Source organism: Pseudophryne corroboree, chromosome 8 (assembly GCF_028390025.1).
Source record: "Pseudophryne corroboree isolate aPseCor3 chromosome 8, aPseCor3.hap2, whole genome shotgun sequence".
Lineage (NCBI taxonomy): Eukaryota > Metazoa > Chordata > Amphibia > Anura > Myobatrachidae > Pseudophryne > Pseudophryne corroboree.
This window is the reverse complement of record NC_086451.1, coordinates 264,630,551-264,652,713: the sequence shown is the minus strand read 5'-3', so window position 1 is coordinate 264,652,713 and position 22,163 is coordinate 264,630,551. Positions and strand designations below refer to the sequence as shown.

The window sequence follows — 22,163 nt, the reverse complement described above, 5'->3', positions numbered from 1 at the left end:
AGTGTGGTTAGATTCATTAAAAGGGATGATTTCAAATATTTTGAATAAATTATCCCAAAATGAAAAGGAGACGCAATACTTAAGGCAATCTGTTGATGACCTGATGAATAGAGACTCAGTGGTCATTCCAGCGACTCAGACTTATGTCATTTGTCCACAAAAGTGTACTCTGGCCCAAATCATGCAGGCTGATACCGATGATGAGGTATCAGACCCAGAGGAGGGTGACGTGGACTCGGTAGAGGGGGTTGCAGCTTTAGGACAGTGAATACAGGCCCTAATAGAAGCTATAAGAGATGTCCTGCACATTCCTGACAAGGTGTCAGAGGACCAGGAGGAATCTTATTTTAATGTGAAATAGAAATCCTTTGCTACTTTTCCTGCTTCTAAGGAATTAAATTCCCTCTTTGAGGCAACTTTTGTTAATCCTGACAAGAAGTTTCAGATTCCAAAAGGGTTGCTCACATCCTTCCGGTTCCTCAGGATGATAGAAAAAAAATGGGAAAACCCACCGATAGTTGACGCATCGGTTTCCAGGCTATTACGTAAGATAGTTTAACCTGTTCCTGGGGCAGCTTCATTGAAGGATGCTGCAGACCGCAAGATTGAGACCACTCTCAAGTCTCTGTACACAGCTGCGGGGGTGGCCCAAAGACCCACTATAGCTTGTGCATGGATCACTGTATGCCACCGCAAAATGGTCAGGTAATCTAATTGACGGGTTAGATTACTTATCCAGGGGGGAGATTATTTGACTCCTACAGCATATATAGGATTCTGCTAACTTTATGGTGGAGGCCATAAACGAGATTGGATTGCTCAACGCAAGCACCACTGCCATGGCCGTGTCAGCACGCAGGGGCTTGTGGCTACGCCAGTGGACTGCAGATGCGGATTCCAGGAAAGGCGTGGAAAGCCTACCTTTCACAGGTAAAGCCTTTTTGGAGATGTACTGGATACGTGGATATCCAAGGCTATGGTGGGTAAGTCTACATACCTTCCTTCCGCAGCACCCCCGGCTAGAAATCCTATACTGCGCCAAATTTGCAGTCCTTTCAGACAGCAAAGTTTAAAAGTAAGTTCAAGGGTTCTTCTACAACCTTCAAAGGCAATAGAGGTAAGCCCCAAAAACCTGCAAATACAGCCTCACAGGATCAGACCTCCGGTTCTGCTTCCGCGAAACTGTCAGCATTACGGTGGACCTCACTGCCTGGATAACAGGCAGGTGGGAGCCCGGTTACGATATTTCAGTAATGTTTGGGCCACATCGTACCTGAATCCATGGGTAAAAGATCTTATCGTCCAGGGTTACAGACTGGAGTTTCAGGAACTCCCACCTCACAAACCTTACAAGCAGCAATTCAAAAACTGGTACAGACTCAGGTCATTGTTCCAGTTCCCATTCAACTACAAAACAAGGGTTTCTATTCCAACCTGTTTGTGGTACTGAAACCGAACGGTTCGGTGAGGCCCATTTTAAAACTCAAGTCACTGAACCCGTATTTACGGGTCTTCAAACTCAGATGGAGTCGCTGAGAGCGGTGATCTCAGGTCTGGAGGAGGGAGAATTCCTGGTGTCTCTGGATATCAAGGATGCTTACCTTCATATTCCAATTTGGCCAGCGCATCAGGCTTATCTAAGGTTTGCATTGCAGGACTGTCACTACCAGTTCCAGGCCCTGCCCTTTGGGCTCTCCACGGCACCGAGGGTGTTTACCAAAGTAATGGCGGAGATGATGTTTCTCCTCTGCAAGCAAGGATTGAACATAATACCATACCTGGACGATCTGCTGATAAAAGTACCATCCAGGGAGAGGTTGTTACACAGCATTAGCCTCTCCACACGACTACTCCAGGATCAGGGTGGATTCTGAACCTGCCAAAATCTCACCTGGAACCAACACGGAGGCTTCCGTTCCTGGGGATGATACTGGAAACGGAGGTACAGAAGGTATTCCTTCCTCTGGAAAAGGCATTGGTAATTCAGTCAATGGTACGGGACATCCTTATGCCGACCCAGATATCGGTGCATCTGTGTATACGCCTCCTGGGAAAGATGGTAGCCTCTTACGAGGCACTGCAGTATGGAAGGTTTCACGCAAGGCCCTTCCAGCTGGATCTGCTGGACAAATGGTCCGGATCGCATCTCCACATGCACCAGAGGATACGTCTGTTGCCAAGAACCAGGATTTCTCTTCTGTGGTGGCTACAGACTTCTCACCTGACGGAGGTCCGATGGTTTGGGATTCAAAATTGGATTCTGCTAACCACGGATGCAAGCCTCAGAGGTTGGGGTCAGTCACCCAAGGGGAACACTTCCAAGGAAAATGGTCAAGTCAGGAAACCATTCTTCCGATCAACGTTCTGGAACTAAGGGCCATATACGACGCCCTTCTGCAGGCGTCTCATCTTCTTCAAGATCGAGCCATCCAGGTTCAGTCGGACAATGTGACGGCGGTGATGTACATAAACCGACAGGGCAGAACGAAGAGCAGAGCAGCAATGTCAGAGGTGACAAGGATTCTCCTCTGGGCAGAGAGACACGCTGTGGCACTGTCCGCGATCTTCATTCCGGGAATGGACAACTGGGAAGCAGACTTCCTCAGCAGACACGACCTCCACCCAGGAGAGTGGGGCCTTCACCCGGATGTATTTGGGTGCTTGACTCATCGGTGAGGAACTCCACAGATCGACATGATGGCCTCTCGTCTCAACAAGAAGCTCCAGCAGTATTGCTCCAGGTCAAGAGACCCACAGGCAGTGGCGGTGGATGCTCTGGTGACTCCATGGGTCTATTAGATGGTGTATGTCTTTTCACCACTTCCATTGATCCCAAGAATTCTCAAAAGAATAAAAAGGGAAAGGGTTCAAGCAATTCTCATTGCTCCGGATTAGCCAAGAAGGGCTTGGTACGCAGATCTACTGGAAAGGCTTCTGGCAGACCCGTGGCCTCTACCTCTTCGGGAGGATCTTCTACAACAGGGGCCATTCATCTATCAAGACTTACCACGGCTACGTTTGATGGCATGGAGGTTGAGCATCAAATTCTAGCTCGGAAAGGGATTGCGGACAGGGTAATTTCTACCTTGATTCAAGCCAGAAAAGGGGAAACGTCTAAACATTACCACCAAATTTAGAGAAAATATGTCTCTTGGTGTGAAAACAGGAAATTTCCTGCGATGGAATTTCAACTGAGTCGGTTTCTGCTTTTTCTGCAGTCTGGTGTGGATGAGGGCCTACGCCTAGAATCAGGGCCGGTTCCGGGGCTTCTTGCGCCCCAGGGCGGCATTAGGGAGTGTGGCTTTATACAGGGGGCGTGGTCAGTTACGTCCCCTGTACTGTAGTAGGATGTGCGGTGCGCGAGGACGTCAACGTGCACCGCACAGCAAAGGTCCTCTCCACGAAGGAAAACTAGACGCTAAGCGTCTAGTTCCCTTCGTGGAGAGGACCTTTGCTGTGCGGTGCGCGATGACGTCAACGCGCACTGCACATCATTACAGTTAAGGTCCTCTCCAGGAAGGGAAACTAGAAACGTAGCGTCTAGTTTCCCTTCACAGCGGACAGCGGCAGCAGGGGGCACCACAGCAGCAGTTGATTTTGCCATAGTGCGGCGCCCTCCGGAAAGGCGGCGCCCCGGGCAAAAGTCCTGCTTGCCCGTGGCAAGATCCGCTACTGCCTAGAATCCATAAACGTCCAGATTTCAGCCTTGTCCATTTTCTTCCAGAAACAGTTGGCTTCCCTTCCTGAGGTTCAGACCTTCTTGAAAGGAGTTCTGCACATCCAACCGCCCTTTGTGCCTCCCACGGCACCTTGGGATCTCAACGTGGTGTTGCAGTTTCTGCAATCGGATTGGTTTGAACTTTGAACCTTTACAGGAGGTTGATGTAAAGTTTCTTACGTGGAAGACCGTCACACTATTGGCCTTGGCTTCGGCAAGGCGTGTATCGGAATTGGAGGCCCTGTCTCACAAGAGCCCCTATTTGGTTTTTCATGAAGATAGAGCTGAACTCAGAACTTGTCAGCAGTTTCTTCCGAAGGTGGTGTCTGCGTTTCATATCAACCAACCTATTGTGGTGCCGGTGGTTACCGACGCCTCTTCTACTTCAAAGTCCCTGGATGTTGTGAGGGCTTTGAAAATCTGTGTGAAGCGAATGGCTCGTCACAGGAAATCGAACTGTTTGTGCTTTATGATGCCAAGAAACTTGGGTGCCCTGCTTCAAAGCAGTCTATTGCTCGCTGGATCACACTTACTATCCAGCAAGTTTGCCGGCTCCTAAATCTGTTCATGCCCACTCTACTCGGTCGGTGGGTTCTTCCTGGGCAGCTTCCCGGGGTGTCTCGGCTTTACAGCTCTGTCGAGCAGCAACTTGGTCTGGGTCGAACACGTTTTACAAGTTCTGCAAGTTCGATACTTTGGCCTCTGGGGACCTTCAGTTTGGTGAATAAGTTCTGCAGGAACCTCAGCACTCTCCCTCCTGGTTTGGGAGCTTTGGAACATCCCCATGGTACTAATGTGGACCCCAGTATCCTCTAGGACGTAAGAGAAAATAGGATTTTAATTACCTACTGGTAAATCCTTTTCTTGTAGTCCATAGAGGATACTGGGCTCCTTCCCGTGCTTCATGTTTCCTGCATGGTTACTCGGTTAAGTATTGTTGTTGGTTCAGCCGTTACTGTTCCTGTTCATGTTGGGTTAACATGTTTTCTTCTTGTTCGTGTGTGCTGGTTCGAATCTCACCACTATCCTTTCTGAATCCTTCTCTCAAGATATGTCCGTCTCCTCGGGCACAGTTTCTAGATTGAGTCTGGTAGGAGGGGCATAGAGGGAGAAGCCAGTGCACACTATTGATTTCTTAAAGTGCCCAAGGCTCCTAGTGGACCCGTCTATACCCCATGGTACTAATGTGGACCCCAGTATCCTCTACAAACTATGAGAAAAGGATTTACCGGTAGGTAATTAAAATTCTATTACAGTGCTAGTATTATCCTTTGCTCTTTTTTTCAAAGTCGTCAGGGGCGGATTGGGAACTGAATGGGGCCCTAGAAAAATGTTGTAGAAGTGGCCTCACATGAGCAGCACCAGAGGTATTATGTGTAACCATGGCTGCAGCACTACCTTTCACATGTCAATAACAAAACAGGCCCCATGTGCGCATCGGCCCACCGGGTAACTTTCCTTGAGGGGGCTGTGGACATTCCGCCCCTGTCCCTAAGTGTCACTCCATATGTGGCCACATTTGGAATGCAGACATTTTGCTCATGGAAGCCCGAGGTGAGGATTCGCATGCCACAATTTTTCTGTCTGCGGCTGCAGCTGTTGACACTTGTATTGGCACTTACACCTACCCATGCTGGGCGTGAGAGACAAGTGGAGAATTTGCCTATTGTAACCAACTTCCAGCCATCATTTATAAAGAACATTTTAAAAAAAAAATTAATAAGAAAATCTGATTGGCTGCTTATCTTCTGTTTTTATTGGCCCCTCCCTCAATAAGCCACTCTTTTTCAAGACAATCACTACAATAAATTGCTATTAAATGGATATATCTGTGAGCCAATGCTGCCAACTAAGATTTACAGTACTGTGCATGACATGGCCCAAGTCTTACCCGGAACCCCACCTATAGACACATGGGCATACCTCCCAACTTTGGCCGCCTTGAAAGAGGGACACACGCGCGGCGAAGCCGCGCGCTCTCCCGAAAAAGGGGTGTGACCTATGAAAAGGGGGCGTGGCTTCGCGGGAAGACCCGCGATCGCGAGCCACGCCCCCGATTTCGTCACTGAGGGGGCATGCCCAGCGCTCCGTGAGCCGCTGGCATGCCCCCTCTCCCTCTGTCTACAATGAATAGACGCTGTGCGCATGCGCACAGCGTCTATTCACCGCTGCTCTGCTAAGCAGGGCAGCGAGAGACTGAGCCTCCCAACTGTCCCCCCCCCACCGCGGGACACTGCGGCCCGCGGGTGGGACAGCGGGACAGACCCCAAAAAACGGGACTGTCCCGCGAAAATCGGGACAGTTGGGAGGTATGCATGGGGCGGGACGTAATGGAGCCAGAGTCCACCCGACGTGTGGGCTGCTGGCCGAATTTGGATGTTTTCTAAAGGGGCAGTCACTTACAAGGCATATGTAGTATTATTTTTCACTCAGTGTGCATTAGGGAAAACAATGTGTTTTCTTACTCAGAATTACCCCTCCCTTTTAGCACCTGAGTGACATCACAATCTGATTGAGCAGCTTGCCAATATATGTGCATTGTATTTAGAGAGGCATGGATGGGTCAGCATTAGGAGGGAGTGCTATTGGAGAAGTTAGGGGTGTCTCCAGGTAAGCTGGCTCTCAGATGCTGTAGGAGCCATTATCATGTGACCTTACACTGGGAATTCAGACCCAGTCATATGTGTAATTATTTATGGGGTGGGGGTGGGGTGCGGTGGCCCCTATGTCAGTGTGGCTGGGTGGCTTCAGGTCGGCACACCCTAACACTTTATTAACACTTATTATTTTCCCTATCACTTTGTATATATTTTTGTATTATTTTAATCACACTTCACTTACATAGCACTTATGTGCTTCTTATTAACCCTTATTAACTTTCACCTGTATGCTGACCTGGGGTAGCCGACCTGTGCCGACGTGATGGGGTCCTGCACCCCGGACCCATACCTAGTATTAGGGACCCCCAGTGACGGAGACGCCTTGCCGATCGGCCTGGGGGCTTAACCCTATATCTGCAGATATACGCAACTAAGATCTCCGTATTATCTGATTATTGGCCCTCATTCCGAGTTGATCGCTCGCTAGCTGCTTTTAGCAGCAGTGCAAACGCTAAGCCGCCGCCCTCTGGGAGTGTATCTTAGCTTAGCAGAAGTGCGAACAAAGGTTAGCAGTTCTACTACTAAGAAAATTTCATGCAGTTTCAGAGTGGCTCGATACTTACTCCTACCTTGCGACGACTGCAGAATGTTTAGTTCCTGGTTTGACGTCACAAACACGCCCTGCGTTCGGCCAACCACTCCCCTGTTTCCCCAGCCACTCCTACATTTTTTTCAGGCATGCCTGCGTTTTTCAGCACACTCCCTGAAAAGGCTGAGTTGCCGCCCAGAAACACCCACTTCCTGTCAATCACACTACGAACACTCGAGTGACTGAAAAGCGCCGCTCGAGCTTGTGTAAAACTGCAGTTTTGTGTGAAAGTACTTCGTGCGTGCGCGCTGCGTACCATACGCATGCGCAGAACAGCCGATTTTTAGCCTGATCGCTACGCTGCTAAAAACGGCAGCGAGCGATCAACTCGGAATGAGGGCCATTATGTAGTATTATTTTTCACTCAGTGTGCATTAGGGAAAACAATGTTTTTTCTTACTTACAAGGCATAACCATGCCTTATAAATGATTGCCCCTCTAAAAAAACGATGTTGGCCGGCATCCCGCACCTACCTCCAGCGATCTCAGACTCCATTACATCCCACTGATGGCCTGATTGCGATTTGGGAAAAGAGTAAGAAAGATCATGTAACTGGCGTGTCCAAACTGAAATCTGAATTGCAGTGTAAAAATAATCCTGCATAGTATTTCTGAGCTACAGCCAAAAGCTGTCTGTATTTACCCTGCATGAAGAAAAAAAAAGTACGTATTTGCACCGCCTGCACTGGTTTATCAAGGGGCCCAATACAGAGATGGACGCAATGGCTGATGTTCCACGCAACTGAGAGACTTTCGACAGACTGTGCAAGCACCGCAATTGCATTGTGTATGTGTCAAGGTGCAGCTACGAACCCGTTCACAATGAGGATTTCATTGCAAAGTGATTGCCGGGAAGTGACCGTTTGGAGGCGTTAATAAGAAGTGGTTGTAAAAACACAGGCATGACTGCTTTTGAGGTGTGTATCTACCGTCAGCTGCACGTTCTTACGTACATAAATGAGCCTGCGTCGCCACTGTCATGTCCAGTGTGCATATATACGAACAGCTAAGCCTGATATTCCCTGTTCTTGTGTGTAGGCTGCGAATGTGTACGCAATTGCAGAAGAGTAGCGATAGCTCCTGTGGGCGTCCTTTTTCATTCATGGGCTTCACTCGCTAATGTCAGCAGTGGCAAAGCAGAGAAAATCGGACATGCAATTGCATTAGCATAGATCTCTGAATCGGGCCCCAGGGACACAGTTACTGTCTCCTTCTTAATTTATTCTTCTTATTTAAAGAAGTGGAGGCAAATGTGAACAATGCTACGATAAGTTCCACAAAACCAAACTCTTTGCAGCTTAAAAGGTGAAAGCACAAGTCACATAAATATTGTTTGCAAAATGCAATCTCTGTATAACATACTTGCTATAGATGCTGTACGGACACCCCCACAAGCCTGATTTGCGGCACACTGTGTGGTTTCTCCAGTACAGGAGGAAAAATCAACGCCCGTGCACAGCTTACACGTGAGAGAAAAACCTGCAATTGAAAAAAGAAAGAATAGTGAAACGAGGATATGTTGTAACCAAATTATTTTTTTTCTTATAGAGTCTGCGATTACACGGTTGGGATCCAGTCTTTAGGTCGACAGTAAGTAGGTCGATATGGTTTCTGGGTCGGCATGTTCTAGGTCAACATGACAAAAGGTCGACATGAGTTTTTCACATTTTTCTTCATTTTTTGAACTTTTTCATACTTTACGATCCACTTGGATTACAATCGGGGAGGGGACACGGTGCAATAATTGGGGTTCCCGGTCACTGTACGGAGAAAGCGACACCAAAAAAAGAAAAAATATATATGTCGACATTTTCTTATGTTGACCTAGTACATGTCGACCTAGAGTTCCTGTCCACATAGAAACTATGTCAACCTACTTACTGTCAACCAATAGTGGTCAACCTAGATACTGTGGACCTAAGTCTTATCTACCTAACATACCACACCCACATGGTTAATGTTCCAACTGTGGTACCTTGGCCCCTACTCATGTTTGTGCCGGGTGTGGTTCATCAAATCGACAGTGTCTAGGTCGACAATGTTTAGGTCGACCACTATAGGTCGACAGTCACTAGGTCGACATGGATGGAAGGTCTGCTTTTGACCTTTGAAATTCCTTTGATTGTGGATGATCTGGTTGCAGTCCTGGCTGCAGAGTGTTATAGAAGCAGCAACCTGGTAAACCTGGATACATCTTTTATATTGTGAGCAGCCATTCTGCCTGGTGGTTTTGTTGTCTTTGTTTTAAAGTCCAGCCTGGTTTTGCCTTTTAAATTATTGCCAATACAGCAGATTTACAGGCAATTAGATTCCCCCCTATCTGCACCTTCTTGCACTCTTTTTAGATTTTTGTGTTGGCCAGTGCTAGGTAGGAAATTTGGCAAGATGCGGCAGCCAACACCATCAGATTCATTTTGTGGATTGGATTTTACTTATTGTGTGCAATCTCTGTATTTGTGGAATGTTGTACAAGAGGTAATGGCATTCTCTATGTCCCTACGTTATGCAATGCATGGATCTTGAGACGGGGCTGCTGACTCATTCCTCTGTTGGAGTTTTCAGAGGTTTCCATAATCAGATCTTCTGATAACTGCTGGGTTTACAGACACTGTCTTCTCTGCGGTTCCCAGTTACTAAACACACAAGCAGCTTTTCCCGTAGGTTTTTAGACAGAAGCTTCTCGTCGATTTTTGATTGGATGGTCAGCAGTGACCTTCAATGTAAGCGAGTAGGAAGGATTGGGTTGAGCGGCTACGTGAGACATCTACGCGATACAGTAGCATTCAAGAGATTTTAGATAAGTGCTTTACATGATATATAAAAAGTGCCATATATTCCAATCAGGTGTTATAGTGACTGAGAGGTAAATGTATCAAAGCTTGGAGAGAGATATATTACTAACGAGATGCACAGCGTTTAGTATGAAATACCTACAATCAAAATCCTGACGACAATTGACCGACGGTCAAAATCCTGACAAGGTCAAAATACCGACATTTAAAATACAGACAGGGTCAAAACACCAACATTTAAATGTTGACAGGTCAAAAAGTCGAGACGAGATTTTCATTGTTTTTTTCGGTGTGTATGTCGACATAGACACCTTGTAAGTGTACCGCGTCCCTGCGCATGGCTCGCTTTGCTCGCCATGCTTCGGGCACGGTGCCTCCCTGCGCTCGGTACACTATTATATTCCCCCTCCAGGTCCACTGGGATGGTAAAGTGTGAACAAGTCGGTTTCAATGAAAAAATCATGAAAAACTCATATCGACTTTTTGACCTGTCAACATTTTAAATGTCGGTATTTGGACCTTATCGTTATTTTAAATGACGGGATTTTGACCTGGTCGGGTTTTTGACCGTCAGTCAATGGTTGTCGGGATTTTGATTGTAGGTAAATTGACATCATCCCGGATGTACTAAGCATCTGTGACGCAATACATCCCGACACTTATCAGTTACATACCGGCCAAAGGTACATATGTGTCCAAATCTCCACAAATGGCATTTGCTGAGTTTTGTCCACATTTCCCCATTAGTACATCCTGCCCTGTGTTTCATAAAGGACAGAAGCCGATTGGTTATTACTTTGTCTCCCAGCTGTGATACAGTACGTCTCCCTAGCCTGGGGTACAGCAACCAATTAAAAGGAGAACTGGGAAACTTCTAGAAATAATTCTGAACGTCACCACAGTATCAAGAATCAGTTTGTTGCTCACACAGTAATAGATAGTGATAGACGCATTACTGTAAGTCCACAGTTGTAACAGAGGGAGATCTATATTGGGTGTAGTATGGCTGACCGGCGGTCTCCTGACCGCCGGTCAGCTTACCGACGCCGGGATCCCGGCAGCATACCGACGCCGGGATCCCGGCGGGGAGGGGCGAGTGCAGCAAGCCCCTTGCGGGCTCGCTGCGCTCGCCAAGCTGCGGGCTCGGTGGCGACCTGCGGTCGCCACGAGTTCTATTCCCACTCTATGGGTGTCGTGGACACCCACGAGTGGAATTAGTCCCTGTTGGTCGGCATGCAGACCATCGGGATACTGAGCCAGCGGGATGGTGGAGGAGGTCATGTGACTGTCGGTCAGCAGCCCGCCGGTCACATGAATACCACCCCTGGCGGTAGGGTTATAAAGTGTGGGGCAGATCATCACATCCCCAGGACAGCTCTGATAGCCTCTGACGTTACAGCTATATCATGTTCAGTGCAGACCCAATATCCACAGGAAGAACCCAGGCGACAGAGCAGGTAACTGTAACACATGTACTGTGATATGTACTTACCAGTGGCCATGAGAGCTGAGAGAACACACAGAGATCCAAGGAGAGACGTCATTGTGTGTTGCAACTACTGCTGAACTCTAGAAAGCACCAGTCTACTGCAGGGTAAGCAGCTGTATACTATCATTAAATAGACACTGGGGAAGGCGGAGCCAAGATAACTTTCAATATCTGGGAACTACATGCAAATACTACATTATATAACAGAGCAGACACTTATTTATTAACATTTCCCTATATAGCGCCAGCATGTCCCTTGTGCTTTACAGTTGACACTTTGGGGTTTATTTGGAGTTTATGTAATAGCTTTCGATTCCACGGAAGCTGCGGAACGTCGGTGAGATTACAGCTAAATTTAAAGCGGCCACCAGTTATAAGGCTGATTCAGTCTTAGAACAGATTGTCTCTTTAAATTTAGCTGAAATCTCACCGAAGGCCTGCAGTTTCCGTGAAATCGGAAGGTATTACATAAAACCCTTAGAATTTGGTGGTAGATTGAAAAAATAGATAACAAAGGAGTGGAATGGATCTGCATGGAACAGGAACCATTGATATGTCCATAATGAGTGAAGGGCATGCGATACACAGGGTCCAGAGAGGCCCACACAGCACATCTTGCCCCCATATACTTATACTCTCCTCAGGAGTACCAGGTCGGTGTGCAGCAGCAGAAATCACTATGAAAAAGCGGCCATTTTCCTGGAGATTTGAGCGTGCGCAGTAGAGAAGTCATGGGCACCATGTTCCCCGAGACCTGAGAATGTGCATTAGAATCTGGCACAATAACAGGGTCTACTGTGGTGCCGCAAGGAAGGGGCCCACACTGCCTGAACATGGGACCCCTCCACTCTTAAACCAACCCTGTCAGGAATGTAAATGTGAGGTGCAGGAAATAAAATAAAAAAATAAAATAAAAAAAATGAAATCTTCTACTTTACAGAAAGTCATTCTTTGAAAGAAATGTTCTCAGTTAACAGCTACTTGTAGTGTTATATTGTTTGTGTTACAAATACATATCTCTTCCCCAATCACGCACACAGAAATCTGACTAGAAAACATGAGTACACTGAATAGCACATATAGTATCTTCATATACTCACAGCTCATCAGGATACGCTCAAAGCTCTACATCACATACACCATTCTTCGTCTTCACCTTGGGAAGCATGATGGCACTGTGGTAAGCATTGCCATTTTACAGCACTAGATTGAATTGTGGAGTCTGTATGTTCTCTCCATGTTTGCCTGTGTTTCCCCTCCAGGTACTCAAAAACACGCTGGTTGGGTAAAGGGCCTAACAAAATAAAATTACCTACCTCTCTATCCACCTCTTCAGACATAGGGGGCAACAAGTGCAGCGGGTGTGGTATAAAAAGTCAACTTTTAGAATATTCAGAATGTCGACATGTTAAAGTATAGCATCCTGGTAATTTAATGTAATGGCAGTGTTCTATATGTGTTTGTTATAGTTGCAATAGTTTGAAATGATGCAGTGTAATCTAACCCCATTTACCCACGTGCATTATGCTTGGCATAGCCTAAATTTGTATGCAGCAGTTCAGAATGTTAATGTTAGTGTAGAAAACCATGTGAAGAAATCACAGGGAAGTGGCTCCAGGGTTTCATAAATATCATTACAATATTATCAGAAAACCTTCTGTAATTTGTATTTTGGAGAATGTCCTGGTTGAGCAGCATTGTTGTGTACTGCACCTCAATGTACCTGACTGGAAGAGGAGTGGTGAATCTCGCAGCTAGGTTGTAACATCTCTTTCTCAGTTTCTGCAGTGCAGTGGCTCTATCCGAGTCATGTTCTCACCTCAAGGATGTAGATATGAGCAAAATACCAGGAACAGACTCACAAAAAAAAAATCCCTTGCAGGTCTCTTTACAAATGACTCATGGCAACACACACACACACACACACACACACACACACACACACACACACCAGAAAAAAAGGAATAACGTGTTCATTACAAGGTTGTGCCACTAATACCCCTTTCACACTGCCTGAGGGGTCCCCCCTCCTTAGCATAACCAGCCTCGGGCTCTTTGAGCCTGTCCTGGTTGAAAAAATATGGGGCAAAAAATGACAGGGGTTCCCCCATATTTAATCAACCAGCACCGGGCTTTGCGCCTGGTCCTGGTTCCAAAAATACGGGGGACAAAAAGCGTAGGGGTCCCCCGTATTTTTGAAACCAGCACCGGGCTCCACTAGCCAGGTACATAATGCCACAGCCGGGGGACACTTTTATAGTGGTTCCTGCGGCCCTGGCATTACATACCCAACTAGTCACCCCTGGCCGGGGTACCCTGGAGGAGTGGGAACCCCTTAAATCAAGGGGTCCCCCCCCCTCCAGCCACCCAAGGGCCAGGGGTGAAGCCCGAGGCTGTCCCCCCCATCCAAGGGCGGCGGATGGGGGGCTAATAGCCTTTTGAAAAAATGTGAATATTGTTTTTAGTAGCAGTACTACAAGTCCCAGCAAGCCTCCCCCGCAAACTGGTACTTGGAGAACCACAAGTACCAGCATGCGGTGGAAAACCGGGCCCGCTGGTACCTGTAGTACTACTACTAAAAAAATACCCCCAAAAAACAGGACACACACACCGTGAAAGTATAATTTTATTACATACATGCACACCTCCAAACATACATACTTACCTATGTTCACACGAGGCTCTGTCCTCTTGTCCCTGTAGAATCCTTGGGGTACCTGTGAAAAAAATTATACTCACATAATCCAGTGTAGAATCAGACCTTTGTATAATCCACGTACTTGGCAAAATAATAAAATGGAAACCCGACCACGCACTGAAAGGGGTCCCATGTTTACACATGGGACCCCTTTCCCCGACTGCCAAGAACCCCCCTGACTCCTGTCAAAGAGGGTCCCTTCAGCCAATCAGGGAGCGCCACGTCGTGGCACTCTCCTGATTGGCTGTGTGCTCCTGTAGTGTCTGTCAGGCTGCACACGGCAGAGATTCAATGTAGCGCCTATGTGCTCCATTGTATCCAATGGTGGGAACTTTGCGGTCAGCGGTGAGGTTACTTTCGGTCAACCGCTGACCGCAAAGTTCCCACCATTGGATACAATGGAGCGCATAGGCGCTACATTGTATCTCTGCCGTGTGCAGCCTGACAGACACTACAGGAGCACACAGCCAATCAGGAGAGTGCCACGACGCGGCGCTCCCTGATTGGCTGAAGGGACCCTCTTTGACAGGAGTCAGGGGGGGTCCTGGCAGTCGGGGAAAGGGGTCCCATGTGTAAACATGGGACCCCTTTCAGTGTGTGGTCGGGATTCCGTTTTATTATTTTGCCAAGTACGTGGATTATACAAAGGTCTGTTTCTACACTGGATTATGTGAGTATAATTATTTTCACAGGTACCCCAAGGATTCTACAGGGACAAGAGGATAGAGCCTCGTGTGAACATAGGTAAGTATGTATGTTTGGAGGTGTGCATGTATGTAATAAAATTATACTTTCACAGTGTGTGTGTCCTGTTTTTTTGGGGGTATTTTTTAGTAGCAGTACTACAGGTACCAGCGGGCCCGGTTTTCCACTGCATGCTTGTACTTGTGGTTCTCCAAGTACCAGCTTGCGGGGGAGGCTTGCTGGGACTTGTAGTACTGCTACTAAAAACAATATTCACATTTTTTCAAAAGGCTATTAGCCCCCCATCCGCCGCCCTTGGATGGGGGGGATAGCCTCGGGCTTCACCCCTGGCCCTTGGGTGGCTGGAGGGGGGGACCCCTTGATTTAAGGGGTTCCCACTCCTCCAGGGTACCCTGGCCAGGGGTGACTAGTTGGGTATGTAATGCCAGGGCCGCAGGGACCACTATAAAAGTGTCCCCCGGCTGTGGCATTATGTACCTGGCTAGTGGAGCCCGGTGCTGGTTTAAAAAATACGGGGGACCCTACGCTTTTTGTCCCCCGTATTTTTGGGACCAGGTCCAGGCGCAGAGCCCGGTGCTGGTTGATTAAATATGGGGGAACCCCTGTCATTTTTTCCCCCATATTTTTTCAACTAGGACCGGCTCAAAGAGCACGTGGCTGGTTGTGCTTAGGAGGGGGGACCCCACGCAATTTTTTTCAGATTTTTTAAGACTTTAATCAACTTTTTAAGGTACACAATGAAGCCCTGCACGGATCTCACAGATCCGGCCGGGATTCCTTGTATTTTGTCAGGCAGTGTTTTACTCATCACTCCCGTAAAACACTGCCTGATATTACGAATCACATCGACATCGGAAAAAACGAATGTGCAAAACTCGGCAGCTTAGTGAATGATCGTATCAGGGGGGTCATTCCGAGTCGTTCGCTCGGTAATTTTCTTCGCAACGCAGCGTTTTTCTGCTTAGTACGCATGCGCAATGTTCGCACTGCGCCAAGTATTTTTGCTATGAAGATAGTTTTTTTACTCACGGCTTTTTCTTCACTCCGGCGATCGTAATGTCGTGGCACTCTCCTGATTGGCTGTGTGCTCCTGTAGTGTCTGTCAGGCTGCACACGGCAGAGATTCAATGTAGCGCCTATGTGCTCCATTGTATCCAATGGTGGGAACTTTGCGGTCAGCGGTGAGGTTACTTTCGGTCAACCGCTGACCGCAAAGTTCCCACCATTGGATACAATGGAGCGCATAGGCGCTACATTGTATCTCTGCCGTGTGCAGCCTGACAGACACTACAGGAGCACACAGCCAATCAGGAGAGTGCCACGACGCGGCGCTCCCTGATTGGCTGAAGGGACCCTCTTTGACAGGAGTCAGGGGGGGGTCCTGGCAGTCGGGGAAAGGGGTCCCATGTGTAAACATGGGGCCCCTTTCAGTGTGTGGTCGGGATTCCGTTTTATTATTTTGCCAAGTACGTGGATTATACAAAGGTCTGATTCTACACTGGATTATGTGAGTATAATTATTTTCACAGGTACCCCAAGGATTCTACAGGGACAAGAGGACAGAGCCTCGTGTGAACATAGGTAAGTATGTATGTTTGGAGGTGTGCATGTATGTAATAAAATTATACTTTCACGGTGTGTGTGTCCTGTTTTTTTGGGGGTATTTTTTTAGTAGTAGTACTACAGGTACCAGCGGGCCCGATTTTCCACTGCATGCTGGTACTTGTGGTTCTCGAAGTACCAGCTTGCGGGGGAGGCTTGCTGGGACTTGTAGTACTGCTACTAAAAACAATATTCACATTTTTTCAAAAGGCTATCAGCCCCCCATCCGCCGCCCTTGGATGGGGGGGATAGCCTCGGGCTTCACCCCTGGCCCTTGGGTGGCTGGAGGGGGGGACCCCTTGATTTAAGGGGTTCCCACTCCTCCAGGGTACCCTGGCCAGGGGTGACTAGTTGGGTATGTAATGCCAGGGCCGCAGGGACCACTATAAAAGTGTCCCCCGGCTGTGGCATTATGTACCTGGCTAGTGGAGCCCGGTGCTGGTTTCAAAAATACGGGGGACCCTACGCTTTTTGTCCCCCGTATTTTTGGAACCAGGTCCAGGCGCAGAGCCCGGTGCTGGTTGATTAAATATGGGGGAACCCCTGTCATTTTCCCCCCCATATTTTTTCAACTAGGACCGGCTCAAAGAGCATGTGGCTGGTTGTGCTTAGGAGGGGGGACCCCACGCAATTTTTTTCAGATTTTTTAAGACTTTAATCAACTTTTTAAGGTACACAATGAAGCCCTGCACGGATCTCACAGATCCGTCCGGGATTCCTTGTGTTTTGTCAGGCAGTGTTTTACTCATCACTCCCGTAAAACACTGCCTGATATTACGAATCACATCGACATCGGAAAAAACGAATGTGCAAAACTCGGCAGCTTAGTGAATGATCGTATCAGGATTAAAAAAGTTGCAGTAAAATGCACCCGATACCATTCGAGTTCAAACTAGAGATGAGCGCCGGAAATTTTTCGGGTTTTGTGTTTTGGTTTTGGGTTCGGTTCCGCGGCCGTGTTTTGGGTTCGACCGCGTTTTGGCAAAACCTCACCGAATTTTTTTTGTCGGATTCGGGTGTGTTTTGGATTCGGGTGTTTTTTTAAAAAAACCCTAAAAAACAGCTTAAATCATAGAATTTGGGGGTAATTTTGATCCCAAAGTATTATTAACCTCAAAAAACATAATTTACACTCATTTTCAGCCTATTCTGAACACATCACACCTCACAATATTATTTTTAGTCCTAAAATTTGCACCGAGGTCGCTGTGTGAGTAAGATAAGCGACCCTAGTGGCCGACACAAACACCGGGCCCATCTAGGAGTGGCACTGCAGTGTCACGCTGGATGGCCCTTCCAAAAAACCCTCCCCAAACAGCACATGACGCAAAGAAAAAAAGAGGCGCAATGAGGTAGCTGACTGTGTGAGTAAGATTAGCGACCCTAGTGGCCGACACAAACACCGGGCACATCTAGGAGTGGCACTGCAGTGTCACGCAGGATGTCCCTTCCAAAAAACCCTCCCCAAACAGCACATGACGCAAAGAAAAAAAGAGGCGCAATGAGGTAGCTGTGTGAGTAAGATTAGTGACCCTAGTGGCCGACACAAACACCGGGCCCATCTAGGAGTGGCACTGCAGTGTCACGCAGGATGTCCCTTCCAAAAAACCCTCCCCAATCAGCACATGATGCAAAGAAAAAGAAAAGAAAAAAGAGGTGCAAGATGGAATTATCCTTGGGCCCTCCCACCCACCCTTATGTTGTATAAACAAAACAGGACATGCACACTTTAACCAACCCATCATTTCAGTGACAGGGTCTGCCACACGACTGTGACTGATATGACGGGTTGGTTTGGACCCCCCCCCAAAAAGAAGCAATTAATCTCTCCTTGCACAAACTGGCTCTACAGAGGCAAGATGTCCACCTCATCTTCACCCTCCGATATATCACCGTGTACATCCCCCTCCTCACAGATTATCAATTCGTCCCCACTGGAATCCACCATCTCAGCTCCCTGTGTACTTTGTGGAGGCAATTGCTGCTGGTCAATGTCTCCGCGGAGGAATTGATTATAATTCATTTTAATGAACATCATCTTCTCCACATTTTCTGGATGTAACCTCGTACGCCGATTGCTGACAAGGTGAGCGGCGGCACTAAACACTCTTTCGGAGTACACACTTGTGGGAGGGCAACTTAGGTAGAATAAAGCCAGTTTGTGCAAGGGCCTCCAAATTGCCTCTTTTTCCTGCCAGTATAAGTACGGACTGTGTGACGTGCCTACTTGGATGCGGTCACTCATATAATCCTCCACCATTCTATCAATGTTGAGAGAATCATATGCAGTGACAGTAGACGACATGTCCGTAATCGTTGTCAGGTCCTTCAGTCCGGACCAGATGTCAGCATCAGCAGTCGCTCCAGACTGCCCTGCATCACCGCCAGCGGGTGGGCTCGGAATTCTGAGCCTTTTCCTCGCACCCCCAGTTGCGGGAGAATGTGAAGGAGGAGATGTTGACAGGTCGCGTTCCGCTTGACTTGACAATTTTGTCACCAGCAGGTCTTTCAACCCCAGCAGACCTGTGTCTGCCGGAAAGAGAGATCCAAGGTAGGCTTTAAATCTAGGATCGAGCACGGTGGCCAAAATGTAGTGCTCTGATTTCAACAGATTGACCACCCGTGAATCCTTGTTAAGCGAATTAAGGGCTGCATCCACAAGTCCCACATGCCTAGCGGAATCGCTCCGTGTTAGCTCCTTCTTCAATGCCTCCAGCTTCTTCTGCAAAAGCCTGATGAGGGGAATGACCTGACTCAGGCTGGCAGTGTCTGAACTGACTTCACGTGTGGCAAGTTCAAAGGGCATCAGAACCTTGCACAACGTTGAAATCATTCTCCACTGCACTTGAGACAGGTGCATTCCATCTCCTATATCGTGCTCAATTGTATAGGCTTGAATGGCCTTTTGCTGCTCCTCCAACCTCTGAAGCATATAGAGGGTTGAATTCCACCTCGTTACCACTTCTTGCTTCAGATGATGGCAGGGCAGGTTCAGTAGTTTTTGGTGGTGCTCCAGTCTTCTGTACGTGGTGCCTGTACGCCGAAAGTGTCCCGCAATTTTTCTGGCCACCGACAGCATCTCTTGCACGCCCCTGTCGTTTTTTAAAAAATTCTGCACCACCAAATTCAAGGTATGTGCAAAACATGGGACGTGCTGGAATTTGCCCATATTTAATGCACACACAATATTGCTGGCGTTGTCCGATGCCACAAATCCACAGGAGAGTCCAATTGGGGTAAGCCATTCCGCGATGATCTTCCTCAGTTGCCGTAAGAGGTTTTCAGCTGTGTGCGTATTCTGGAAAGCGGTGATACAAAGCGTAGCCTGCCTAGGAAAGAGTTGGCGTTTGCGAGATGCTGCTACTGGTGCCGCCGCTGCTGTTCTTGCGGCGGGAGTCCATACATCTACCCAGTGGGCTGTCACAGTCATATAGTCCTGACCCTGCCCTGCTCCACTTGTCCACATGTCCGTGGTTAAGTGGACATTGGGTACAACTGCATTTTTTAGGACACTGGTGAGTCTTTTTCTGACGTCCGTGTACATTCTCGGTATCGCCTGCCTAGAGAAGTGGAACCTAGATGGTATTTGGTAACGGGGGCACACTGCCTCAATAAATTGTCTAGTTCCCTGTGAACTAACGGCGGATACCGGACGCACGTCTAACACCAACATAGTTGTCAAGGACTCAGTTATCCGCTTTGCAGTAGGATGACTGCTGTGATATTTCATCTTCCTCGCAAAGGACTGTTGAACAGTCAATTGCTTACTGGAAGTAGTACAAGTGGGCTTACGACTTCCCCTCTGGGATGACCATCGACTCCCAGCGGCAACAACAGCAGCGCCAGCAGCAGTAGGCGTTACACGCAAGGATGCATCGGAGGAATCCCAGGCAGGAGAGGACTCGTCAGACTTGCCAGTGACATGGCCTGCAGGACTATTGGCATTCCTGGGGAAGGAGGAAATTGACACTGAGGGAGTTGGTGGGGTGGTTTGCGTGAGCTTGGTTACAAGAGGAAGGGATTTACTGGTCAGTGGACTGCTTCCGCTGTCACCCAAAGTTTTTGAACTTGTCACTGACTTATTATGAATGCGCTGCAGGTGACGTATAAGGGAGGATGTTCCGAGGTGGTTAACGTCCTTACCCCTACTTATTACAGCTTGACAAAGGGAACACACGGCTTGACACCTGTTGTCCGCATTTCTGGTGAAATACCTCCACACCGAAGAGCTGATTTTTTTGGTATTTTCACCTGGCATGTCAACGGCCATATTCCTCCCACGGACAACAGGTGTCTCCCCGGGTGCCTGACTTAAACAAACCACCTCACCATCAGAATCCTCCTGGTCAATTTCCTCCCCAGCGCCAGCAACACCCATATCCTCCTCATCCTGGTGTACTTCAACACTGACATCTTCAATCTGACTATCAGGAACTGGACTGCGGGTGCTCCTTCCAGCACTTGCAGGGGGCATGCAAATAGTGGAAGGCGCATGCTCTTCACGTCCAGTGTTGGGAAGGTCAGGCATCGCAAACGACACAATTGGACTCTCCTTGTGGATTTGGGATTTCAAAGAACGCACAGTTCTTTGCGGTGCTTTTGCCAGCTTGAGTCTTTTCAGTTTTCTAGCGAGAGGCTGAGTGCTTCCATCCTCATGTGAAGCTGAACCACTAGCCATGAACATAGGCCAGGGCCTCAGCCGTTCCTTGCCACTCCGTGTGGTAAATGGCATATTGGCAAGTTTACGCTTCTCCTCCGACAATTTTATTTTAGGTTTTGGAGTCCTTTTTTTTCTGATATTTGGTGTTTTGGATTTGACATGCTCTGTACTATGACATTGGGCATCGGCCTTGGCAGACGACGTTGCTGGCATTTCATCGTCTCGGCCATGACTAGTGGCAGCAGCTTCAGCACGAGGTGGAAGTGGATCTTGATCTTTCCCTAATTTTGGAACCTCAACTTTTTTGTTCTCCATATTTTATAGGCAGAACTAAAAGGCACCTCAGGTAAACAATGGAGATGGATGGATTGGATACTAGTATACAATTATGGACGGACTGCCACGGTTAGGTGGTATAAAAAAACCACGGTTAGGTGGTATATATTATAATAATAATACAATTATGGATGGACGGACTGCCTGCCGACTGCCGACACAGAGGTAGCCACAGCCGTGAACTACCGCACTGTACACTGGTTGATAAAGAGATAGTAGTATACTCGTAACAACTAGTATGACACTATGACGACGGTATAAAGAATGAAAAAAAAACCACGGTTAGGTGGTATATATTATAATAATAATACAATTATGGATGGACGGACTGCCTGCCGACTGCCGACACAGAGGTAGCCACAGCCGTGAACTACCGCACTGTACACTGGTTGATAAAGAGATAGTAGTATACTCGTAACAACTAGTATGACACTATGACGACGGTATAAAGAATGAAAAAAAAACCACGGTTAGGTGGTATATATTATAATAATAATACAATTATGGATGGACGGACTGCCTGCCGACTGCCGACACAGAGGTAGCCACAGCCGTGAACTACCGCACTGTACACTGGTTGATAAAGAGATAGTAGTATACTCGTAACAACTAGTATGACACTATGACGACGGTATAAAGAATGAAAAAAAAACCACGGTTAGGTGGTATATATTATAATAATAATACAATTATGGATGGACGGACTGCCTGCCGACTGCCGACACAGAGGTAGCCACAGCCGTGAACTACCGCACTGTACACTGGTTGATAAAGAGATAGTAGTATACTCGTAACAACTAGTATGACACTATGACGACGGTATAAAGAATGAAAAAAAAACCACGGTTAGGTGGTATATATTATAATAATAATACAATTATGGATGGACGGACTGCCTGCCGACTGCCGACACA

At 47.6% G+C, this 22,163-nt stretch overlaps 1 protein-coding gene across 1 annotated transcript in view; it reads right to left on the bottom strand.

Moving 5' to 3' along the window:
• LOC134949828 (phospholipase A2 inhibitor and Ly6/PLAUR domain-containing protein-like) overlaps nt 1–10,503 on the bottom strand; it is a 39,423-nt gene extending 28,920 nt beyond the window's left edge. The window contains exons 1-2 of the mRNA XM_063938544.1: nt 10,434–10,503; nt 8,330–8,446 (exon numbers count right to left, since the gene is read on the bottom strand). Coding sequence (XP_063794614.1) covers nt 8,330–8,446; nt 10,434–10,503 — 187 coding nt within the window. The remainder of the gene's footprint in view (nt 1–8,329; nt 8,447–10,433) is intronic.
• Between the last annotated feature and the right edge of the window lie 11,660 nt (nt 10,504–22,163).